Here is a 25,884-nt window from a genome sequence, read left to right on the forward strand (position 1 = left end):
AATGAATAATGTGTGCAACTGTTTTCAGCTTACCATATGGTACACATTCCATATTTCCCATCACACAGGTGCTGCAAAACATGGTAATATCATTGGGTAATTGTTAGCGTATAGAAATGTATAAACACTTTATGTTCATGATCTTTCGGTTGATTAGCAGAGTAATATATGTATATATCAGGCCACGTGTTCTGAATAAGTTAAACTGTATACATAATAGACAAATAGATATTTAAATAATTAAAGCTATGCATCGTTAATGTAGCAAAAATCACCAATACAAATATTCCGAGTAACATTTTTACACGTTTAATTTCGGAACAATATTACACGATTTCACAAGTTGTTGGATAATAATTATTCGTGGGATGGGATATTATTAATGTTATATTTAATTATTGTTTTGCACATGCATCGTGTATGCAACCGAACCTCACCAGGTCTCGCAAGTGTCCCTGTTAACCACGGTGCCATTCGCGGGGACAATCTGACTGCCCATCTCGCAGCTGCATTTGTCCATGGAAACACACGTCATCATGTGCTCATCCAGATAAGGAGTCCTTTGCTGGGCATTTGGGATAGCAACCTACGAATATATGCAGCAGGTGAGCAAAATGTCTTAAGAACAGAGGGAACGGATATTCAAATATGCAGTGGACTAAGAATTGTATTCAATTGCATAAAGATGGAATAAAAACAAAACAGCGTCTCATACATAGGCTACAGAAATTTGCTCACCATTGAACTAATGACACTTATTGAAAGACGGTAAGACAGTTTTCTGCAATTTGAAAGTGTAGCCGATGGCCAGATAAAATATCAATGGAAAAGAACAACTTTGAAACTTTACCTTCAAGATGTGGGAAATTGCCCAAGTTGATGCCCGCTGGGTTGCCACAGGTTTTTGTGTTTACGATGCCACATGGTCTGTAGTGCCAGGTGCATGAGTCGGGGCTGTTGTAGTAGTCGCAAAAGACAGCTAGAGGAGAATAAAACAAGTATTCTCGTTATGTTATTACATTCGAGGCACGAGTTGATTAATAAGTATGTAGTGACATCAGGGATGTCACTGTAGGGTGCCGGCGCGAGAGGGCCGTGGCGCGTGATGTCATCACGTACACCCCATAGGTGGGTGTAGTACCAGCCCTAGCGGGGCTTGGTGTGCGCTGCGATAGCGAGGGCACCACGCATAGCGTGTAGTGCGGGCTCCCAACAGGGGAGTGGGAGAGTGTCAGCCCAGGGACAGGCTTGCCCCGAGCCATGGCACTCTGGTTGACCCCGTAGACACATGATCTGGAGTATCCACAGAGAGGCTCCCAGGTGGGGGGGGGGGGGGCGATCACGTGACCGGGGAGAGCTCTCGAGAGGGATTGGGAGAGAGCTGGAACGCTCGAGAAGGCCAAGGGCGGAGCGGCCCCGACCCAGGGGGATATAAGGTGGGTCCCTGAGAGGGACCGGGGTCGCTCCATTCTACAAGCTGAAAGCTCTACGTCCTACAAGCTGGAAGCTCCACGTCTACAAGCTGCATGCTCTACGTCCTGCGAGGCATCAACACGTGGCCGGGACCCGAGTGAGGGTCAGACCCTTCGTAGCTGTAACTCCTCCATATAGGGTAGTTAGCTGGGTGGCCACCACCCTAGGCTGTATCTGGTGACGGGACAGTTACCCCTTTGTGTTACGTGTTGATGTTACAAATAAATGTGTTTCCTCTAAAGAACAACGTCTGTGACTCAGTTGGACTCACTACACTTGTAAATTGTCGCACTGCAATCATACAAATGTAAGGCATTTTTAAACCTACAAATACTCAAAGGAAGATGCAACCCAAAAGCAAACAGCTCTTGAAGCTACACACCAAGACTCTGTATTCGACATGAGGTCAAAGTTTCTAGTGACTTTACTATGATGTGATTACCATACTTGTTCATGCAATGTCTTCTGCAGTAGTGTCACTAGAATGACAGAGTGCTTGACTGTGAACTTTTAATATTTTCTTTTGTAACGAAATTTTACGTTTGTGTTGGGCAGCCTTAGGTTGCATCTTCCATATAAGAAGTATTTGTTTTTTTTCAGTTTTCATCTTCACTTAAACGTAATACATTTCAATTGCCTATTTAATTAACTACAAATTAACTTCAGGAATATTCACAATGATGCAATGTCTGCTCCGCATTATAATACGAACTAAGAATAGTATAATTGCAATCCTGCTGCTCGACCAAATTCGCTCGATCTTGGTCACCCGGTGAGTGGATGCAGAAGCAAAATAAGGTGCATGTGGCAGTGTGCGCAAGCGGACTGCTTACGGCAGAGATCCGGGGTCCTCCACGCCACGCACTGGCCAGCCGAGGTGCACGCCTCTGCATAGGCGGCCACTGATGTGCAGAAGCACTCGCAGTCACCGCCAATGTTGCATGCGCAAGAGTCGCGCACGCACGCCTCGTAAAATGGGATGTGGTCCACCTTCGAGCACAACGCCGTGGGTAAGTGTGGGCGCAACATCCAAAAAAAATTCAATACGGAAATAAAACCTTCTCCATGTGCTAAATGGCAATATATTGTATTTACTACGTTGTTGTATGGATAACATTTTTTGAAGAAGTACGTTAATAAATATGCTCGTGAAACGTTAAGTGGATTTGGCGAGCACACTTTAGAAAATGAGATGATGATCGGTGGACGGCGCTAATGACAGAATTCCAGAAGAATAAATGCACACGATGTGACGGACCACCATGGAGATTGGGGGTTGAGATCAGTTCATGCACAGCAGATGGATTGTAGCATCGCGGGGCCGTAAGGGGTGGCAATGGCATGAGGACGCCTTCATCTAGCAGTGGATAGACAATAACTTACTACGATCATGACAATGGTGACACTTTCAAACAGTACCTGGCTGTGGCAGGCCTCAAAGACGTCGGTTTTGAGGATGCTGCACTTGCGCTCCGACCACGCTTTGCGGTAAGGGTTCATCTCGCAGGGTGATGCTTCATCGGTCACGTCTGAGCATGTGTCGCTCGCCTTCCAACTGTTGCCAAAGTGCAGAGCACTGGCCGACAATGAGCGGTCGCGCATGGTGAAGTCATCTGACATGTCGAAGTTGTACTTGCCACACAGGCCACACAGCTGGTTCTGAAAGTCAATTGGCAAGCAAATGGCAGATGAAAACAAGTTATTTCATTTTAATGTTCTTCTTTCAACGCCTTTAGCATTTATGTAGATTTTTTTGTAATATAGGCATTGTAAAAAAAATACCAATACTTTAGCCTCAATATTTGATTATTGATACTCTTTGGTTCTTTTGGTAAAGTCACGTAGGTATAAATTAAAATAAATTAAATCACGACGTTTCGGGCGCAACACAAGCGTCCGTCATCAGGTGGCACAACCACAGCAAGTAGCCATATAGGCCGATATGGCCTCTTGTTGCAGTAGCCCCTTTTACCCACTTCAGCAATTGTTTCTTGCTGTGGTTGTGCCACCTGATGACGGACACTTGTGTTGCGCCCGAAACGTCGTGATTTTATTGATTTTATTTTATACCTACGTGACTTTACCGAAAGAACCAAAGAGTATGGATCCCTGCAGTCACGAAAACTTCTAGATTTGATCATTGAATTGTAAATAACTCAGTAAAATGTATTGAATAATAATTGTGTATTCGTCTTTCAAACTCAACAAAAAGCTGCAACAATTGTTGAAATTAGAGGGAACTCCTAATGACATTCATTGTTTAATTGGGGAATTAAGGATATGAAAAGCTAGGCTGCTTCAAGGACAAGTTTTTTTTTAGTTTTAAGAAAACATGTAGCCATTGAAGTCAAACGACCTGTGTTTGCAATTGTTTTGAAGTCATACGCTGAAGTAGATTCATAACAGAATAAGCTGAAATTTCGATTTAAAGCTTTCGTGACTGCAGGGATTTCATCTTCTTGGTTATTTCGGTAAAGTCATGTAGAAGGGAAGTAATAAAATAATAAAAATAAAACATATTATTATTTTATTACTTCCCTTCTACGTGACTTTACCGAAAGAACCAAAAAAAAAACCAGAATAAGTGGTATCGATGTCTGGTTGGTGCATTTGAAAAAAGTGTGCCTGGCCATGTGCACTGTTGACATGAGGGTGACATCACCTCTTTGTCTGGAGGTGCAATGATGAACAGACTCGTCCTTCTGTCCCATATGAGCTTGATTCCATTCGATGCTTTGACAATCAGATAGAGGCCCACCGTATGAACTGTGAACACTTCTTCGCTCCCTTTGCTTGCAGAGCCGGACACGTCATGGATTTCATATTTACCATCTGCCAGTTTTATCTCCTTGTTCTGGAACATAAATGGTGCAACTCTTGAATCGCCTTACGTACGTCAAATTAAACGGACTTTAAGACATTCAAAACGCTTTCAATTGTAACGTATATATTCACACAGCGGTTAAAGTTTTTTTTTTGTAACAATGGGAGTTCATGATATACTTTATATATATATAGACAGAGCTTACCTGCAGTAAGAATCGAATGGATTTAGAGCACGTGGACATAGAGCCACATGGTATATTCTCCGTGATGATCTGGAAAGTGCCGACTTTTGGATCAGAGACACAGAAGTCCTGAAAACAAACACATTCGAATGAGCCTTGTTTGCATCAACGTTTTTTAAACATATTGAAGTGATATATATGAGTAAGTGTACCAACATCATGTCACAAATTGTGCCACATAATTCACACGATATGACATTCATCATTTATATTTAGTCATGTATATTTGGAAGAACAGCATCAATAGAACTGATCAAAAGTAGCCACTACTCAGAAGAATAACTGGAGGTTGATTAAGACATTTTCATCAGAATTGTCCCAGTACCTGCGCCACAACGTATTCACAGTTGCCGTCAAACTGGAAGCGCTGCCCATCAAAGGTTGTGTAGTGGCCATCTCCGTACATCTTGCAGGTAGAATCACACTGAAGTTCTGTGCAGTTCCATGAGCCACTATAACACTTGCTGTGAGACAAGAGCAGACACACTTTTAAAATATACAAATAACATATACATTTTTCTTGGTTCTTTCGGTAAAGTCACGTAGAAGGGAAACAAAATAAGAAAAATATAAAACAATACAATTCTCACGACGTTTCGACTGCAACACAAGCAATCATCATCAGGTGTGAAAACCACAGCAAGAAAATTTGAAAGAAAAAATTCAAACATTGCTCCTTCCCTTCCAGAAAATCATGAGCGCCACACCCTAACCACACAAGCCTTGACTCAGACATTATTATTCAAGTTTAACCCCAAATGTAAACCCCACCTGTGTGTTTCCCCACCTGGCAATTAGTCTTTGAAGATGCCACTCCAAATAGGTGTGCTGTGATTTTGATAATTATATTTAAGAATAAATGTATTAAAAAAACATCAATTGCATGAAGAAATATTAAATTATCACTGGGGTGGAGCGGTGCTATAGTGGTTATTACGCCGCAGAATGAACCCCGTGACGCCAGTTTCATTCCTGGCCATGGATAACAAAGGTGGCAAGTGATATCAGAACTGGTCCTGCCCTCTCTCTGACATCACTAAATTACACAATGAGCATGGTGAACTATGGTAAAAAAATGGTGTGGGGATATATTCGTTCATTGGTGGATTGAGAATGGCTGTTGTACTGATGATGAGAATGTATAGCAAGTTAATTTGTCCTATAAAAAAAAGTTTAAAATATAACGAATGCGCAAAACTAATGCCGGTGTATGCAAGCACCATTTGTTGCAGTCCACTTTGATGGTGTCTCCTGGAGTGTAGCTCAGTCCGTTGTGCTGGCAAGGGCATTCCTCCTTTTTGACGCAGTCTCCATTCCCATTGTTGATCAGGCCCTCTGGGCAAATGCAACCAGGCTGGCACTGCCTGCCCAGCTGCAGGTAAATCAACACAACGCATTCATTGATTTATACTACGATGGAGATATTTGAAATATATTAAACAATAACCCTCAATCAGGACAATCTAACAAATATGGACACGTTTACCCGACTTGGTGGCATTGCAGTATTACATTTTGCAAAAAACATTTTAATTGCTTTTGGTTACATCATTGATTTCCGAATTAATTTTGACAATGTTCTTGAAAAAAAAATTACTGTCTAGTTTATAACTTTTATATTTTTCACTTATTTTTTTTAATTAGAAATGTATACGTGTTTGTATAGTAATTATTGTTGGCATGACAGGCCAAAACGGTTGTTGGCATGACAGGCGATTGCTCATGCTTTCGAGCATAAGCTGATGGCAATCCATACCCACTCAGGACCCACACCCAGCACTTACACACAGCGGTGTCTGTATCGCACAGCTGCTTTCACAGGCCTTTCCGTACGTGCTGGTGATGCAATCGACGTACACCATTGGAGAAGTGCATTCTTCAAAGAGAACAAACACAAACAGCGCTCGCCACATTCGTCATCAGAGGCCACCATGGAAATTAAACACAAATAGTGGGCTAACGTGTTCGGCGTCAGATTTCGGAAGCTAAGCAGGTTTGACCCTGTGAAGTGCTTGAATGAGCAACCGCCGTGAATAACAGGTGAAAATGCTACGGGGGGGGGAGGGATCTACATGATAAGCAGCAGAGGTCAGTGCGGCGACATCGATTGCTCTACTGCTCTTATATGCTCCCATGTCTTTTTCGCCCCCTGCCTTCACCGATGCGCACTCTCCAGCGTAGCAATGGTCAAACAAATGCCGGCGACCCTCATCTAGCAGTGGATTGACAAAGGACTGTCCATGTTCTATAGTTTAGGCAATGGGTACACTTCAGAGTTTGTACCTCACTGACAATACAACCTACTTTTTTTTTAGCAAATAGACATACATGTTTTTTTTTATAAACGTGTAGATCATATTAACCACACCTATTCAAATGTTTACAATAAAACTCCTGCGTTAAAGATAATAATCACGTGTAATATATATGTAAAAGATAACTTTGACAGCAAACATGACAATCTTCTTGGTTCTTTCGGTAAAGTCACATAGAAGGGAAGTTATTATGTTTTATTTTTATTATTTTATTACTTCCCTTCTACGTGACTTTACCGAAAGAACCAAGAAGAGGAATCCCTGCAGTCACGAAAGCTTTAAATCGAAACATGACAATGTTCACGGTTCAAATATTTTCACAACACCCTTTAAATATCATGGGCCATGCATCTTAATTAAGATGGTAAACATCGGTTGAATCACAGTCTTCTACAATTAGCGTGTACCGAATAACCAATTCATACGAGTGATCATTCTTCATAAAGCAACATCAATTGGTAAGTTAATTCACATGGGTAGACTTTCTCAAGTATATATTAACGATTTAAAGCTTTCGTGACTGCAGGGATTCATCTTCTTGGTTCTTTCGGTAAAGTCACGTAGAAGGGAAATAATAAAATAATACAAATAAAATATAATAAAATATTTTATTATAAAATATTTCATTATGTTTTATTTTTATAATTTATAATTATGTTATATTTTTATTATTTTATTATTTACCTTCTACATGACTTTACCGAAAGAACCAAGAAGATATATATTAACGGTCAGTGTAGAAGGTCAATAAAATTTGTTCTGGCTTCTCTCTTCCCGATGCTGCAGCCTGCTATGCCAAATGCGGCCGACACGCCAATTGCAGCTGTGGATTTTGCGATGGGACAGCGCCAGACGAACACGGTGCCACCAGAACGAGGCAGGGCACGAGAAAAAAAGGTAGGGCGCCGCGACCTAAAATTGTTTTCTTTAGCCAGAACATTGTAAAGGCATGTCGTGCTCTGTGAGGAAGCCGGCATCAATCACGGATCCATTGTGTACCTTCTTTCTTGCTCTCGGAGCAGATGAGTTGTCCTTCACGGCAGTAGCTGTTAATGAAGGAAAAAGAGGCATCAATGAATGTTCTAAGCAATAGTGTTTGAAGTGAATTAACAATTTATATTGTAATACATCGGACACATGGATATCACAGGAAGCAATGCAGTTTTTTTAAAGTGTGCACTTTTGCTACGCATGTGAGCATGAATATATAATTATATCCCGAGGCAGTGTCTGTGCTAAACTCCATTAAAATTATAGATCATGGCAACTACACCCCAAAAAAGTATTACCTTTAATTAGGAAAATGAGACATGTAAAGATATACAAGCCCAAGCATAGTTAGGCAGCTGAAAGTACATAAAAAAAGATGCAGCATAAATGTTAAGATTTATTTTCTCAAAGTCATCACTGCTCCATGCTGTAAGTGGTTGGAATGTACCACTTCAATTTGACATTTGAAGTCATGACTCATTCTTGACCGTCCCTACACCTATTCTTTCTCTACAGGTAACCGTGGTGTTGTTTTATTGTTTTATACAACTTACTTTACTTCGAACATTCTTCTTGAATGTCTTTGATGAAACTCAATTTATGTGACGCTGCCTTACTATGAAACAGGCAGGCAATGAATGTATGTATGTTCAACTTATTTCGCACTGTGATAACCGCAGGTGCGATGATGACTGATGCGATCTACTTCCAAATGTAAGCAATGCTCGTGTAGCTTTGAACGTAGATGTGAAAATGATGGCCTCAAAACTGAGGCCACAGGAGCCCGTGGCTTCAGTGTTGAGGTTCCTCCAAAAATATAATAATGCTATTGTTTGGTTTAACTTTTATCTAGCTTTACAATTCATACATGACATTTAAAATTAAGCACAAAAATAATTAATGTAAAAGTAGCCATAGAGTGTTTTGCATCGGGCATAGATGGTGGTTAAACAGTTAAGAGAAGGAATGCAATCTTGGGTACAAAGAGTGTTCCCAAATACCCCAACAGCCCTGGGCCCCCATCAAACTTAATTTGCGTTGGCGTGTGCAGCAGTTTGTCTCTTGCGCACAATCGCTTCCACGCCGTCGCCCACCCTTTTGGCCCCGCCCCCCCTCCCGATACGTTCCATTCATTGGCTACCACATTCTGATGAGCCCCCCCCCCTCTCCTCCCCCCTCAACTCGCTTTTAAGGGATTACATCTTGAATCATTGCCTCACTTGATGCAGCTAATCTGGCTGTGACGGTCCCACCTGATGATGGAGACTTGTGTTGCCTCCGAAACGTCGTGATCTTTATTTTATTTAATTTTTTATTAATTTTGATGTTTTACCTACGTGACTTTACCGAAAAAACCTAAGATTATGAATCCTTGAAGTCACGAAAGCTTCAAATCTAGAATTAATTTGCTCCATTACCATGGGATGTCTACGATGGTCACTTTCTCGCCAGGCTTGAGGGTATCGCCATTCACGTAGCAGGGGCAGCTCGCGGCAGGGACGCACATCCCCTCGTCGTTAGCAAACAGGCCTTCAGCGCACTGACAGCCCTCAGCCACCAAGCCGCTCTCCTGGCACGCCAGGTCCACGCTGCTCAACGAGCGGCACGTCTGGTTGCATGCGTTGGCGTTGTAGCTGTACACTTCGCCGTTTGGACACTCCACCAGCTGAGAGTCTGTTTAAAATATGAGGTGGACGGTGCAAGCGGAAAGACACAGACACTCGGTTTAGCCTCGTGGGATGATGTTGGGGCGTGTGGGTTTTTTTTGGTGAGCAATTGTTACGACTTAACAGTTTTCCATAAAAACACACATATGCACAATCACATGCGTGAAAAAATTCAATGGGCTTTACATCAATGCTGCAAGGCCATTTATGTTAAAACAAAAGAATGGATACTAAATTACAACATGGGCTTGTCACATTTTGGGAACAAGAAAGTGCACTTCTCAAATATAGAGCACTGTTCAACACTCCCACACCAATGGACAATTAAGAATAGCCCACAGGGTGACAGCGATCAGCAAACGATGGACCACAAAGACCACCAGCTTCTACCCACTTCGGTCATTGACTGGCAACATTTCAGACGGCCACCAGGAGTCCTCCGCAAGCTGCCCACTGTCTCAACCAACATCGACGACGTCAGCATACACACGTGGCTGATCAACTCCCCACCGCATCAAAGAAAATGTTCAACACTATTTATTTCATAATATAGGTTTTTGGGTCAGATCGCGTTATTTATAAATGTGTCGTAACCCTCCACCACCCGACACGGCCAAACAGTAAAAAATGTGTCACGTTTTTCAAAGGGCAAAATAATTCACTTATTTAGCCCACCGGTGTGCTGAAGAGAGGATCAACAGCATTTTAAATTTGAGTACGACGTGTCGCTGATAATTACAATCAGCTTCATCGGGCAAGAATGGTGAAGCTCTCCTGTTGCTTCCGTTCTTAAATAGAGCAGCCTCAGGGTGATGTCATCATTTAATTCAATTCAATCTGGTGCAGTGATTCGAGGCAGATTAAGAACCTGCACTTTTTGTATTATATCACCGATGCTGGGCACAGCTGCAAAGGCCCAAAAACACAAATGGTCAGCAACAGACACCACTGATAAAAGGTGTAATAGATGTACAGTAATAGATAGGTGTTATAACTAATTACTGTAATCGGTAGTCATTTTATTATTATTATTTTATTGTGTGGGTTCTTTTACCGGTGGCCTTCCTCCAGTTTTCAAAAATGAGGCCTTTGGATGCACAGGCGAGAGCATAGGAGAGGAAGGTTTCTGTGATGCAGTCCTTGTCCGGAAGGACAGCTGCATGCGTCTTGCTTGCACCTCTGAACAACGAGCACATTAAAATAGAGTTAATTAATAAATGGATAAATAAAGCTGTCATTTATTGGTACAAACATTTTATGGTCTCGTAAAGCAAAGTGCGTCATATTTTGCAGTGATTTTAAGCACACAATTGTACCCTCGTTGAACTTATTGATTATTATAATTGTGACAGTTTTGGAAACGCCTCTGAAGTATATATTTTTTAAAAGGAAGCTCTGTATGGGTGAGGAAGCAATACTCTCCGTTTTCAAAGCCACCTCATGTGACAATAACGTACATTAACCTTTGAAATACGTAGCTTAATATGTTTTTTCAATAAATGTTCTGAAATTATGGGAGCAGTGGTGAAGCGGTTCGAGCACTGCACACGATATAGCCGGTGACCTAAGTTTGATTCCGGACCAAAGCTAACGATGGTGATGAGTGATATCTAAACCAGCCCTGGGCATCTCCCCCAGCCCATGCAAATGATCATGCTGAAATAATGAAACAATTGACAGGAAAATATATTAAAATGGACTATTAAAATAGGGGCAGAGTGATATTTTAACCCTCATGAAGCGTGTTTTAAAAATCTTACTATGTTGTAAGATACTGTCACCATAACTTTACTTTGCATGTACATTTCAAAGATATATGACTTACGTTCACATATCGAAAACGTACATCTACTGAAGCAATGTAGTCACCCCCCCCCCCCAAAAAAAAACCCCATTACATATATGTGTGTGCATTAGGGTTACACTTACCGAGTAGTAGCTGTAAGGGTCGACCAGGTAATGGCAGTCCTTGAAGAATGCCGTGGAATTTCGCAGGATGGCGCATCTCAATTCAGCCTGTTTTGCTATTTCAACAATTTAAAAGAGCAAAGGAGTTAATAGGGGAGCTTTTATGGTTCTTATTTTATTGTTGCCAGTGACTTTGAGAGTTCATTCAGCCATAATAATTGTGAAATAATTAATTGTTGGTAAAAAAGCAAAACGTACCCAAGCATGAGACACTAAAGTGCTAAATTCAAAACACAGCACTACAATAAAATATAGATGAGTAATAATATTTGAGATCGTTCAACTATAAGCGTTACTGTACTCCCATGCTGCATACAGACAATGAATGTGTTTTGTGGTATCATTCGAGGCAACATACATACCGACTGCCGTGTTCAGCTGGCATGGGTCTCTGATCACAGTGCCAACATCGTCACAGTCTGGGTTCACTTTCCATGAGTTTGCAAATGCAGCGGCAGTGCCTTCCACAAGCCCTTGGCTGGACATGAAGTCATCCGAAGCGATGCCATTGAAATTTCCACACAGCCCTGTTGGCGTACACATTGGAAAAATGACAAGGTTTGTTTTGTTGCTCATGTTAGTCAGTTACTTTAAGATAATAATTAAGTTTGTCATGTTACATCGATAAAGTCACGTAGAATGCGTTGTGACCGAAACGTCGTGAGAATTATTTTACTATGTTTTATTTGTATTATTTTATTATTTCCATTCTACGTGACTTTACCGAAAGAACCAAGAAGATGAATCCCTGCAGTCACGAAAGCTTTAAATCGAAAAATGGTACATCGAATTAAGCAAATCAAGGTAACGATCAGACATTTGATTCACGCTTGGTGGTTGAAAATAAATCATTTATCTTACTTAAAGCCAGAAAAACGTTATATGGGCCGAACTGTGAAGCAGTGGTTAGTGCACTGCAATATGAAACCGGCAACCCGAGTTGGATTTCCAGCCATGACTAAGAGCAGTGGTGAATAGTATCTGAACTAGTCCTGGACTTTCCTTTCACCAATACCAGTATCAGAGCCGGCCCAGCCACTAAGCGACCCTTGCAATTGCAAAGGGCCCCGTGGCCAGCAGAGGGTCCCCTAGAGTCACTGTTAGCTAGTGGGTGAAAAAAATCATACATCAAAGGGGCCTCCAACCAAATTTTGCTTAGGGTCCCCCAAAGGTCTAGGGCCGGCTCTGACCAGTATGGTCAAACAACCCCCATGAATTACATGGCAAGAGAGAACTTAATCCAGCAATGGATTTACAAAGGACCTTACACTATTATTTGTATATATCATGCAGTATTATGTTTCTAAAAAAAATTAACCAGCAATTGATTATTCTTTGAAATCAATGACAAATTGTCATTTTTTATAAATGTTACGTGTTGAATGGTTATGGAAGGAAAAACACTCTGGAATGTTATATACATTTAACTCTTGAATTGGGATTGACCTTTTCCATGCTCGTAGAGTTATACCCGAACATTACCCATACCGACATGGGGTGATCTCAAGCAATGTTTTAAACCATGTGATAACTCAAGCGACCAGGATACAAGTCTAATCTGCAAGAGTGACCTGGGTCTCCAAAATGACAAAAGCATAACGAGTAAATAATGTTAAGCAATTAAGAAAATATTAATCGAGGCTAAAAACAACTGTCACATGATCAAAATGTTTTTATATATATTCGAATGATCCACTCCATCCTCCAGTCACAGTACATAGTATTCAATCAACATACATTTACAACGAATTAACGCATTCATTTGAAATGTGAGAAATGTTATTAAATGTACCTGTTTCCCTGAACATCACGTTGTCGATGAGCCCAATGTAGACCTGCATGGTGGGGGAATTCTGTACCAGCATCATCATCCCGTATGACGTATCAACCTGAATGAACATTGAAGATTTCCGAAATACCTTGACCGAATCTGCGGAGGACGATAAACACAGCACGCTTGTTCATCCTGTATTCTGACACGGGGAGTTCCGGTGGCTTACACTTCAATACAAAAGCTTGATTAGTTTAAGAATGCAAGTAGTGTGTACAGAATAGTAAACAAAGACAAACACAATGTTAGAGGAACACAATTGGATTGTTGTACTACAGCCGTATTGGAGACACGTAAAGATAAAATGTATAGAAAGATGAATGAGAGGTTAATGTAAGGAGACTTGGGGTGGACCAATCGGTGAAAGGGAAGTTGGCAGCTGGACGAGACTGGCGATGGAATTGCAGCCAACAGAGAGTACACTTTACCGAGTACTTACATCCCTAACGTTTAACAGTACTCTCTTTATTGACAGCCAACACTGATGTAGGGGTGTCAGGGGAAGGATTCCCACCAATAGGTGGGTTAGTGGGAGGGGTGATCGAGGAGATATAAGGAGAGAACGGGCGGGAAGAAAGGGCCTTTGGCGACAACGATATTGGGACGGCTGGGGACAGGTGTGGATGGAAGAAAAGGATTAAAGGACGAAACCCCTGCAATCTTGTGTCGGCTCTCCTTTACACTGGTATAAACATAAGCATTTTCGTTTTCCTTTTCTTTTATGTACATCCACAGTGACTTGCGCATAAACACGTCGTTGACCACGACCACGAGTACCTCGTCCCTCCGTTAGCCCCCCCCCCCTCCCGATACGTTCCATTCATTGGCTACCACATTCTGATAACCCCCTCCCCTCCCTCCCCCCTTAACTGGTACTTAAGAGCTTACATCTTGAACCCCTCCTTCACTTGATGCAGCAAATCTGACTGTGACGGTCCCACCTGATGACGGAGACTTGTGTTGCCTCCGAAACGTCGTGATTTTTATTGTTTTATTTTTATTAATTTTAATTTCATTTTTTACCTACGTGACTTTACCGAAAGAACTAAGAGTATGAATCCTTGCAGTCACGAAAGCTTCAAATCTAGAGCCAAGAGGTGGTCCCTCGTGGAGATGGAGCAATGATATAACTTGTGCAGAAGTGAAATAGATTGTAGTATCGCTAGATCAGCAGGGATGGTGACAGCTTGCAGGCCTTCATCTAATAGTGGGCGATGGCTGATGATGAGGTTGATGACTGCATTTAGAGTAGTTTTAAATTACCTGATATGTACGGCAGAGAAACACCCATTTGTGACGAAATTATTTTTCCGTTGCTTTTGAATTCAAGAGATCTCTGTATGAACAGAAATAAAACAAACATTGCATTGTATTAAGTGGATATATATTATAACAGCAAATTGCATGATCTATCTTATATATTTAAAAGTCAAAAACTGCGTGTGGGTTTGTGTGTGGGTTAGTGGCGGGGTATGTGGCGGGGTTTGTGTGTGGGTTTGTGGCGGGGTTTGTGGCGGGGTTTGTGTGTGGGTTTGTGGCGGTCTTTGTGTGTGGGTTTGTGTGTGGTCACGCACTTGGCTCTCCAACGGTGGGGTTCACGGAAAAGAAATATAGCCAGGTAACACGCAAGCACTATTCCTGTTTCCCATCTGTCAACTTTACGTTACTTTAATTAGCCATTTTGTGCAGTTTGCGTTTAGTTATGTATTAAATGGCACGCGCTCGACCGTACCAAGTCACAGGCGTTCGGTGAAGGGGACGGCTTTTACCAAGACCTATATCCTCGCGTACGTGTAAGTCCATCTGCGTGTCAGCGACGGTCGCTTTGTGTGTGTGCGCGAGTCGATGCGTCTGTGTGTGCGCCGATGTTTGTGTGTGTGTGTGTCGATGTGTATCTGTAAGTCCATGTGTGTGTGCGAGTCAATGTGTGTGTCAGTCAATGTGTCTGTCAGTCGATGTGTGAGTCCATGTGTGTGAGTGTCAGAGTCGGTGAGTCCATGTGTGCATGTGTGTCGATGTTTATGTGTTTGTAAGTCGATGTGTGTGCATGGCTCCATGTGTGTGTGTAAGTCCATGTGTGTGTGTGTCTTAGTCGATATGTGTCTGTGTAAGTCCATATGTGTGTTTAGGTCGATGTGTGTGGTTGTCTATGTATGTGTGAGTGTGAGTCGCTGTATGCGTGTACGTCGATATGTGTGTGTAACTCCATGTGTGTGTAGCTAAAGTCGATGTCTGTGTGTGTGAGTCCATATGTGTGTGTGTAAGTCGCTGTGTTTGTGTCTGTGGGTCAATGTCTGTAAGTGTGTGTAAGTCGATTTGTGTGTCTGTCTTATTGACCCGGACAACGCCGGGTACTTCTCGCTAGTATATTTATAACAGTCGATACTTTCTTATCGGTAAAACTGTTAATTACATACCATTGGTGTTTTCAAATGGATACTGTCCAAGCAAGTCCGATCAACCAGTCCAGTTGGGCATGATTTAAGTAGAACCTCCACGGACCAATCATCCCCCTGGAAATTGAACAGAATTATGCAAACGTGTCAAAATTCACTCCACATATCGTTTTCACACGTTGAGATGACACAATACAACAAGTTGACAGCACTTGAGTACTACTGGTACATACTAGACAGATACATTCTAATAGACAAAAAAAAACTTTTGACTAGCTTTTTTGCCCGTCCAATGACGGGTGTATATTGCATCAAATCTGAAATATTCAAACGAAAAATTGTTCAGCTCATGATTGTGAATGAGGGGGGGGGGGGGGGTGTTGCCCCATGTGGAGTGGCGTCACCTGCTAATGGTTATTGGGGGAAGGGGTGCAGCATGTGGAGTGACGTCACCCGCTCATGGTTATTGTGGAGGGGTGCGGTATGTGGAATGACGTCACCCACTCATGATTATTAATGAGGGGAGGGGTGCGGCATGTGGAGTACGCGACCTGGTGCGTAAATTTCCACTTGGGCATGAATATTAATAAAGGAGGGGGCTCTTTTGCAGTGATGTCACGCACGGATGTAGCACTGTGCTGCGTAGATTAATTTTTTACCGTCACTTTCTGGAAAGAAACGTCATATTTGAAGCGACTTTGCGTAATAAATTATTTAATTTACCTCGACCTTCCTCTGCGTTAGTGTAAAATTCCACTCACTCATGAATATTAATGAGGGGGACTGACATCACGTGGGTGGGTGGGCCTCATGTGGAGTGACGTCACGCGCGGGACGGACAGACATTTCTGGGTGATTATAGTAGGTAATTGTGCCGTGACATGTCACGAGACAAGGAATACATTGGCAGAAATTGAAGAAATGTGCCAATGGATCAGTGACCCAAAAAAGTTGTGCCCAATGTCTTTTAATCTCATTTTAAAAGGACTCAACCAAATGCACCAGTCCCAAATAATGACAAAACATAACTATTTCGCCTCATTGGCTATTGAGGGCAAGCGCTATTAGTGACTATTATTCCTTGTATGTTGATCTTTTTTGACACCACACATAGCCAACCGTGCTTAATGCTGGCATTGTGCTCGAGGAGACGATGTGATCGGATTTGTCTCCCCAACGTTGATGGTTGATGTACACCGCAACACATATGACTCTCATTTAAAGCCGAGTCAATCTGCGGGAAGCCCAGGACAGGTTCCGACACCGACGTTATCCGTGACTGGAAATCGAACCTAGGCCACTGGGTTTTTATCAGAGCATTCTAACTACTACTACTACTAATAATAACTCCAACTAGTAACCCGCACAGTTTTCACTCACCGTCAAAGAGAGATAACGACTCAGAGGCGCAAGGAACCACAAGACATGTGGGAAGGCAAGCGAGTGGTGGGCCGGCACCAATAATTATTGCCCAAGCTCTGCAGTTTCTCTGTATGTTAACATGTTTTCATCCAAGTAATGTTCATACACGCGCGGGGAAACTAGAGCACCCAGAGACAACCCACGCGTGCGAGGGGGTCACCGCTATCCCATGCAAGATGACACAGATGGAGTCACTTAGAAGGGAAATAATAAAATAATAATAATTAAAAAAACATAATCAAATTCTCACTAAGAATGTAATTACTTGAGAATTGTATTATGTTTTATTTTTACTACTTTATGATTTCCCTTCTACGTGACTTTACCGAAAATAAACAAGAATATGAATCCCTGCAGTCACGAAAGCTTTAAATCGAAAGATGGAGGGAGATTAGTGCGAATCCGCTGGACCGCATTCTCCTGGCAAGCCAGAGAGTCTGGGGACTTCGACGCCCATGCGAAGGGAGCTTCACAGCATTTGAACCTCATGGCGGTACTCCGGGGTAGTCTGTTGATGGTCGGCGATGCGGCGATCGACTCATCTCGACGAGCTGTACACGATGCACCACCACGGTGCGTACGAGCGTTCCGGGTATCAGCGCAATCGTCCTCGCTGCGTTTCGACATCGCGGAGTAGCACCACTGATTTCGCATTGATTGGTACCCCAGTCGCGGAGTTAAGTAACACCCCTGGTAAAAATTGTGTCCCAGAAATAAAATATTTAATTGCCTCGGCCAGTTTGTATTATTTGGTTACCCCGGGGTATCGCTATGAGGATCAATTGTGCAACCCCCACACACGGCGCTGGATTGCGGGGCGCGTACAGCCACGACTCTCCTTCTGCCCCAATGCTCTGAGTGCAACGTACGCTTGTTTCTAATAAATTCTTAATCTTGCCGAACGCGCTGGTGAACGTGTCGACCGAGTGCTCCCCGGTGACATTTTGCCAACCACGTCCCCTCGCTTGAACCATTCCTGGCTGAGCGATCGTAAAGGGCCTCGGGTGAAGACATTCAAACAAAGGTCACAAATGATGGAGCATCAGTCACGGGGGGAGGGGGAGGACCGAGAAACGCTGACGAAGTGCACGCACGTTGCCATTGGGCGTACTCACCACCGCCAGGTAGTAGCTGCAGACTCCGTGGAAAGTGTAAGACCTGGAGTCGAACGTGTTGAAGTGGGCGCCACTCTCTAGGGAGCAGGCCTTCGGGCAGAGGCGCGTCGTGCACGTCCATGACCCTGCCTCGCACGTGCTGTTAATGCACAGGGCAAAGAATGTCGAGTGGCAATTACGAACGGTTGTATTCGTTTACCAAGTTACTGTGAGATGCCTTATCCTTCTTCACCCCTCCCCCCCCAAAGATCGAATTTGTTCCCAATACGTTGCCTGAATGTGTTGTTCATTTGTATGCATATGTATGTTGAACTTCTTTCACACCGTACGTAGCCACTCGTGCTAATAGGAGGTAAATGTTACGAAAGTACTGTACAGTGTTTTCAACTCTCATGTCAAACAATGAGAGGGATTGGGAAGAGAGTTTAGCAATATTACTAAAGTGCTATCGGGTTACGATGACATTTAGATATCAGTGTCATAGGTCAATGGTCCCTTCCGGTTAGGTTAGAATGTTTGCTTTCTTGACTGATGTTCTATGATAAAGGAGGCACTCATAAGCACCGACTTACACTGACTCAAGGAGAAGCAAATTAAGTTCATTAAATTGTGCATTTTAATACAAAAAATTTACACGCACAATTAGGGTCGACCTGAAGACAATATAATAATACACAGTGAATTTATTTCTTAGTTGTACTCTGAAAGAAGTAAATGTGTCTCATTGACAGTATATGTGTAAGACACGTGGTGGACAACTGGCATCTCCCGAGCCGCGTGCTGGCTCTATCGAAAGGGCATAACGTAGAACATATATAACAGTAGCAAAGAATAATGAATGTCTTCCGTGTTGTGCCAAAAACTGTCAATCTATACACTTAAAACTGTCAATATATACACTTAGCTTTTTGTAGAACTCATGTGGTACTCTTTGCCTCTTGGTCTGTTACCGGTTGGCCACCCGTGATGTAAGAGATGACGCTTAATTCTGTGTATGCTTGTGCACGTGTCTTCAAACGACCACGTTCTATCATGTCATAATTTTTTTAAAGTCGACAAATATGTCGTCTGTGAGTTAGAAGTCGAAACTAAATCATGACAATATAACGAGCACACAATGCCTACCAGGAATTGCAGTCTATGGTGATCTTATCCGACACATCGTATGTAATCCCATTGTAGTTGCATCTACAATCTTCTGGCGCGATACACGTTTCTTCGTTGATAGCAGACAGCACAGTCCCTGTAAAGTAAGTGCAAGCGATACACTGTTGAGAATGCAGCTGACACAATCGAGCATTGGCACATCTATAAAGGGTGGTCATCTGTTGGAGAGCATGGTCACACAATAAATGACCTCTTCATTCCATCATCACAAATTTTACCAATCGGTTACCAATCAAATATTGTTAAAGCTTGAACATTTCTCAATATATCAGAACTAGCCCAGAGTTATAAATTACATTGGCTCTTGAGGTGCTGTGTTTTTTTATTGTTTAAATAAACTTAAGATAAAATCTGTAAGTATAAATGGATATTTTAAATGATTGCCTGCTCAACACCACTATCACTACAATCTAAAGAATTCACATTAATCACAAATAGAAAAAAAAAGAAATACTGTCAGGACTCCAACAAAGGCAGCAAAGGAACAACCCAGCTTACCCAGTTCTCTCATATTTCACCACGTCAATGACGATATCAAATTTGACAAGTTCATGGCAGTATATGTATGCTTCATTGCACATTTTTAATCCCTTGACTAAAATGTAACAACAACAAACGAATAAAAACAGGTGTCGTTTTTGGGACTCACCCGATGGGCAGACACAACCGGCAGCACAAGCTTCCTGACACTTGGATGGGTCCATGTTGGCACAAGTTGGAGGGCAGGTGGAGCCACACTCCTGATACTCGAGATTGCCTGGGCAATCTTGGGGTGCTAATTGGACACACACAAAACGATGTTACCACATTTATACATGCTATGCACTTCATAAAAAGCGGCTCACAGGAACGGGGCAGAGCCTGTGGTCAGCTCTCGCAAGCGAAGGAAGGATTCTTAACGCCGCTCGGCCCGTTTCGAGACAGATTCTTAGCTCAAGGCCTGGATGTGATCATCCACAGCAGGTCTATTATAACTCAAGTTTTATGCTTGGCTTTTCTGAAACCCACATTGCAGAGGAGTTTTGGATCAGCTATCCAACTCCGATGTTGCCTTTGAGGTACAAAAAACTGGGATATACAAAAGGAGGGAAGAATCTTTCACATTCCCGAAAGAGTGGAGAACTACATGTAAAGGCATTTTCTTGAGTGGAGTTATACGCAGCTGACAAAAAACCATGACGTTTAATATTCCAGGAAGACGTAGAGATTTTCCGGGACAGCTGCCTCAAAGAGAGGCTGATCCAGGCAAAGCCAGGACAGGTGAAAAACTCTCATGGGATAGTGGAACCAATGCCTTGAGCTCAATCCCTAAACATGTGACGCTGCATTTAGAAATCCTCCATCGCTTTTGAGACTGGAAACAGCTCCAGACTGCTCGTTGGAGACACATCAGGTACTTCATTCCATGCCCCGTACTGTTTATATTTACACTTACGCACAATTTACATGGCAGTAGCGTGGCCACATCAGTAGCTAAACCCATTGCTGACTTTCCACCAGTGATATGACTTGTAACCTGCCCTGAGAGTAAATTACTTTGGCTGGAAATGTAACTCGTGTTCTCGCCATTGGAAGACATGCATGCACTACCGACTTAAATCCTAACCCTCTATAGCACAGTACGTATAAATACACGTACAGTGTGTGCATTTATGTGTATTCAGGATGTTCTGATTCTAATCAATGTAATACCCACAATCCATCACACTGGAAATAGTACTGTAATACGTGTTGTACCCAATAAGGTGGATTAAGCTTGACTTTGATCAAATCCAATGTGATGACAGCAATATAAGCTTGTCAGGTTATATGTAATTGCCATTCTGCCATTCCTGTCATGGTGAGTTGTCAAGATTTAAGGGATTACAATGCTGGCTCGATGGCAAATGTACATGCAATATACAATCGGTTATGTGTATGAACATACATGCATTGTGCAACATTACATTAAACTTTAAATATGAATTAAGTGCAACTAGATGATTACACAAACACTGGCACTACCACTGAACTTTCACTCATCACAACCGCAAGCAAACAACGATTGCATCATTGATAAACTTTACATTTGTCTATTTGAGCAAAGTGCGAATTGCATCATGGTACATACGGCACAGTTGGCTTGAGCGCCAATTCAGCAGTGGCTTGTACTGAAGGCTGCACTCCCTGGAGTAAGCTGACAAGGCAGCGCATCCGCAAGTGGTGGCACTTCCACACTGGCATTTCTCTATGGCACACATGGCAGCATAGCCCCCCTGGTCCAGGCCACACGAACCTATCCCATTCAGAGTTTCCTTGCAAAATGTTTGGATTTTCTGTGGGGGGGGGGGGGGGGGGGTTTGGGGGTGGAGGAATCAATGGTGAGAGTCAGGGGGTGGGAGGCACCCGTGATGTAAGAGATGACGCTTAATTCTGTGTATGCTTGTGCACGTGTCTTCAAAAGACCACGTTGTTAAAAAAAATTATTGTTAATATGCACATTTCATTTATCTTGGGTTACATTTACTGTATTAATAACGAAGTCCTGCGATTATAATTGTATATCAGCGTAGCAATAAAGACAAAAATAATTATAGCAATTGCATTGATACAAAATTAAGTCATAGCTTAACACTGTAGTATGTCCTCATTTAGATATGTTATAAGTATAGTACATCAACATCAAACAACATAAACAAGAAATATAATTGTTTTATATAATCAATACAAGTTAAACAATTTATGCACTTATTTTTTCTTATTTTGGAATAGAAAGCTTTCACACTTCCACCCAAAAAAATATGTATGGTGTTCCTAGCCAATGGTTTGCACTACAAAATACATGTTTGGTGGAAAGCCATCAAGCTTAAAAAAAACTCCTCTGTTTACACATTTAAAATGTTTCCTGTTGTTGGGGTTGTGGAGTAAAAGTGCAAAGATTCTGCAATTGGTAGATACGAATGTTTACCTCATCCTTGCAGGACGATGTAACCACTGCAGTGCATTTCCCAGAACTCTTGGGCTGGATTAAATACTGCTTGATGTCTGGGAGTACTGTATGAAGAAACACATTGTGGTAACATATTAACATTGTTAATGTCTCTCCTTTCCCCCATCTTTCATATCACCTTCTTTAATATGGCTCAGTTGTTGTCGGGACTATTGCTCGCGAATTGTTCGACCGGATTTGAGTTAGTCTTGCATCCTAATATAACGTGCCCACGTTTTGTTACAATATAGAAGAAACACTTTGTTAATGCCTTATAAGCAATGCAGGTGCGAATTGTGATATTTTTATGATGGTGTCTTGCATTGAGATATTTTCTTTTAAACCTAATGTCATAAGGCAGATCGATATAAAATATAGTTGTAATTTACAATGTGCAATGATGCATTGCTCATTTGGCATTTAGTACTAAACAGGGCGTCATAGCACTCTGTAGGAACATGTTTCTTGCCCAGTTATGCAATGCTAATAAGCATATAAATAAGCACAATTTGTTAATTAATTAATGTATTGTAAACTCGTTATATTTCTTCAATAATTATTATTTGGTTCTTTCGGTTAAGTCACGTCTAAAGATAAAATAATAAATTAAATAATAGCATATTACGACGTTTCGATTGCAGTCACGAAAGTTCTAAAATTAAGATTCTTCAATAATCGTTACAAATCGAGCAGTTAACAGCGGGTGGATTAGTTACCCCACGTCAATTCCTATCACGTGTGTTGAATCTAAGCCAATCTAAACCCATACAAATGGCTGAAATTTATACTAATCATGTATAGTATACCCATCATTTACAATTATTATCATGGCTGACAATGGGTCAAATTATTATTGTTACAAACATTATTTGTATATATGTAGAGAGAGCATCGAAATGAAACTGAATATTAATATTCTGCCCAAAATAGAGAGTCATGTGCTTTATAGTGACAAACACAAAGGAAAGTACTATATATATTAAAGTTAAAGTGCAATTGAGAACACTTCACAAAGAATAGTACTTCATAGGCAGAGAAGGAAAGGAGCATCTTGAGTCTGGGCTTGAACAGGGGCAGCAAATCAGCAGAACATATCGCCAGTGCGACGAAATGCCAGACATTCGGAGACAGCAACAGAGAAGGAGCGACCTCCGGTTGAGCAGAGGTAGGCTGAAGGTGTTCACAGAAGGCCTCAAATGCTGGAGTTGAGCACACATGTGAGGGCAGTAGATTACAGGGGAGAGGCAGGCAAGGGTGAGGACAATCTTATAATGCGACGTTGACTCAGGATTTAAATAAGAGGGCAATCTTAGAGCATGTAGTAAAATCGGGATTTGGTTGGGAGCCAGTGGATTGATCTGAGGATTGGACTGATGTAGTCTCATTGATCAGTGAAAGCTGTCTTACTATATGAAGTTGTCACACTCGAAGAGCCATCGAAGTTGCCACACAAGCCGCACAGCTGTTGACGGAATTCGTCCCCAGCCACCACCTACAAGACACCACAGACAACACCGGATTCTTTTAGCATTTCATCACACAGGGACTATATCATTTAGAGCACAGGGAGATCATGGACGTACACAGTTGTACTGCAAACCAGAATGCAACATGCAAGACGATGTTCTGAAAATTGTGGGTTTACCGTGAAGGCGTCATCATTCAAATAAGCGGATATCTCGAGTTGCCTGAAAGCCAGTTTCACGCCACTGCCATAGGTTTGTATGAGAATCTTGTTGTTGCTGAAGGGTAGCGTCAATCTGGGAAAAAAATGTATTTGTGTCAATTAAACATGGACAAACCAAAAGCGCTGAGTTACCATTTCATTTTACTAACAAAATTTTGCTGCAATGTTCAACATTTCAACAATTATAAAGTGTATTTCACTAAAGGGGCTGTGAACTCTACGTCGAGATATGTGAACAAATGTTAACGTATATGAGTCATTCAATTCTTGCATTGAGAAATATGTTCAGGTATTAAATGCCAATGTTGAGGTCTGCTAATCACGAGAGGCCTACAGAAGAGTTCATGTAGATTTGATATTCCTCCCGTGAAGAAGCGTAGACTGCAGTGTTTTACTATGTTTAATATATGTTTAATAAAATTACTGGACGAGTCTAGACAAAAGTATAACATTTAGGAAAGTATTTAACATTTATTCTATTTTCTCCAATGAGTTACAAAAAAGTGGTGTGTGACTTCTAACTTTATCCATTAAATTTTGGTACTTAACATTTACAAACAATGGCTATTTCTTTGTACTTACATGCGATTATTAAACGAGACCTTCCCATTGGCAAATTGTGCAACATCAGTGTCAATTTTGAATAGAATTTCGGAGAACTGTTCGTTGGCCCCATGGCTTATCTTGATGTTGAACTCTTCATATGAACTTCTGCAGTCCTGAAAGAACATGTAGCTGCAGTTGGAGCTGAATTTAAAAAATGCTCCATCAAACGTCTTGAAGAATCCCCCTCCCCAAGTGGTGCAGATGGCTTGCTGTGATCCTTAGAAAAGAAGACAGAACACCGATTACAAGTTTTGCCGAACACACACGCTTAATTTTTTAGCTCGCCAATGTGTTTTCGGGCTGTACCGCGTATTGTACGGCACGATGTCCAACGTTTTTGCTCGAAACTAAACCTCATTGCATACTATACCGTACAACGGTGATAACCAACGCAATAGACGTATCGTTTAACTAAACCACACTGTGTACTCCAGATAGAGAGATATTTTTCAACTGGGTGTTGTAAAGATGTTAATCACATGGTTGGTAGCATGTGGAAACCATCTTAAAATAGGAACTATTATTTTAAAAAAAATCAAAAAGAAAGTCATATAATATGAAAAGTCGTTGGCAAGAATTGTTTCAAGAGAAGATAGCTATGGCTCTGGTTTTGCTTGAAAGGTATGTCTTTTTTTAATAGACAGTAGTGGTATAAAGTAAGCATTGCACGAAATACTGCATCGCATTACATTGTTTTACACTTCAAGAGGCATATTTCGATTTTGTATAGACCGAAATCACAGACATGAAAACGGACATAAAACCAAAACTGACAATATCTTATCAAACCGAACTAAGTGCTACACATTTATTGCGTGCATATATGTCGATAAATGACTCGCAACCATTCAGTTCAAAAGTAAATGTCTCAACGTCAATGCAAAAAGTACAATAACATGTTACTTACGTGCAACGCTCAGCATGCACAACGATAGCTGCAAAATCAGTCTGAGTCCCATTGTAAAATAAAGGAATTGGCACCGACTGATTGACTTGCTACCACAGCCTGCGTCTTTATATACCAAGACCTGTTCAACCCTAACATTAAGGTGCGTCTCTTTGCTGTACCGCATGCAGAAAATTCAGTCGCCTTAGGCTATGGCTGACTCAGTTCTAACTTGACTATCCCATCACTCAAGTAAACTCCATGTCGTCATGTACCACACATTCTTACAGTAATATTTTTATATATTTTACTCCCTCAACATATT

At 41.7% G+C, this 25,884-nt stretch overlaps 1 protein-coding gene across 1 annotated transcript in view; it reads right to left on the minus strand.

The window, feature by feature from the left end:
• The window catches only part of LOC133350272 (mucin-5B-like), a 101,266-nt gene extending 75,628 nt beyond the window's left edge, over positions 1-25,638 (minus strand). Inside the window, 29 exon segments of the mRNA XM_061564446.1 lie at positions 34-71; positions 438-559; positions 561-586; positions 851-979; positions 2,307-2,463; positions 2,893-3,132; positions 4,136-4,327; positions 4,503-4,610; positions 4,867-5,005; positions 5,762-5,913; positions 6,326-6,417; positions 7,856-7,902; positions 9,265-9,520; positions 10,568-10,652; positions 10,654-10,692; positions 11,443-11,537; positions 11,844-12,008; positions 13,274-13,411; positions 14,576-14,648; positions 15,730-15,825; positions 18,246-18,384; positions 19,371-19,488; positions 20,062-20,187; positions 21,523-21,727; positions 22,360-22,445; positions 23,788-23,872; positions 24,026-24,140; positions 24,650-24,890; positions 25,581-25,638. Coding sequence (XP_061420430.1) covers positions 34-71; positions 438-559; positions 561-586; positions 851-979; positions 2,307-2,463; positions 2,893-3,132; positions 4,136-4,327; positions 4,503-4,610; positions 4,867-5,005; positions 5,762-5,913; positions 6,326-6,417; positions 7,856-7,902; positions 9,265-9,520; positions 10,568-10,652; positions 10,654-10,692; positions 11,443-11,537; positions 11,844-12,008; positions 13,274-13,411; positions 14,576-14,648; positions 15,730-15,825; positions 18,246-18,384; positions 19,371-19,488; positions 20,062-20,187; positions 21,523-21,727; positions 22,360-22,445; positions 23,788-23,872; positions 24,026-24,140; positions 24,650-24,890; positions 25,581-25,632 — 3,556 coding nt within the window. The 5' untranslated portion in view covers positions 25,633-25,638.
• Positions 25,639-25,884: the final 246 nt, after the last annotated feature.

This window comes from Lethenteron reissneri, chromosome 33, assembly GCF_015708825.2.
Source record: "Lethenteron reissneri isolate LAM-NWPU_2019-01 chromosome 33, ASM1570882v1, whole genome shotgun sequence".
Taxonomy (NCBI): domain Eukaryota; kingdom Metazoa; phylum Chordata; class Hyperoartia; order Petromyzontiformes; family Petromyzontidae; genus Lethenteron; species Lethenteron reissneri.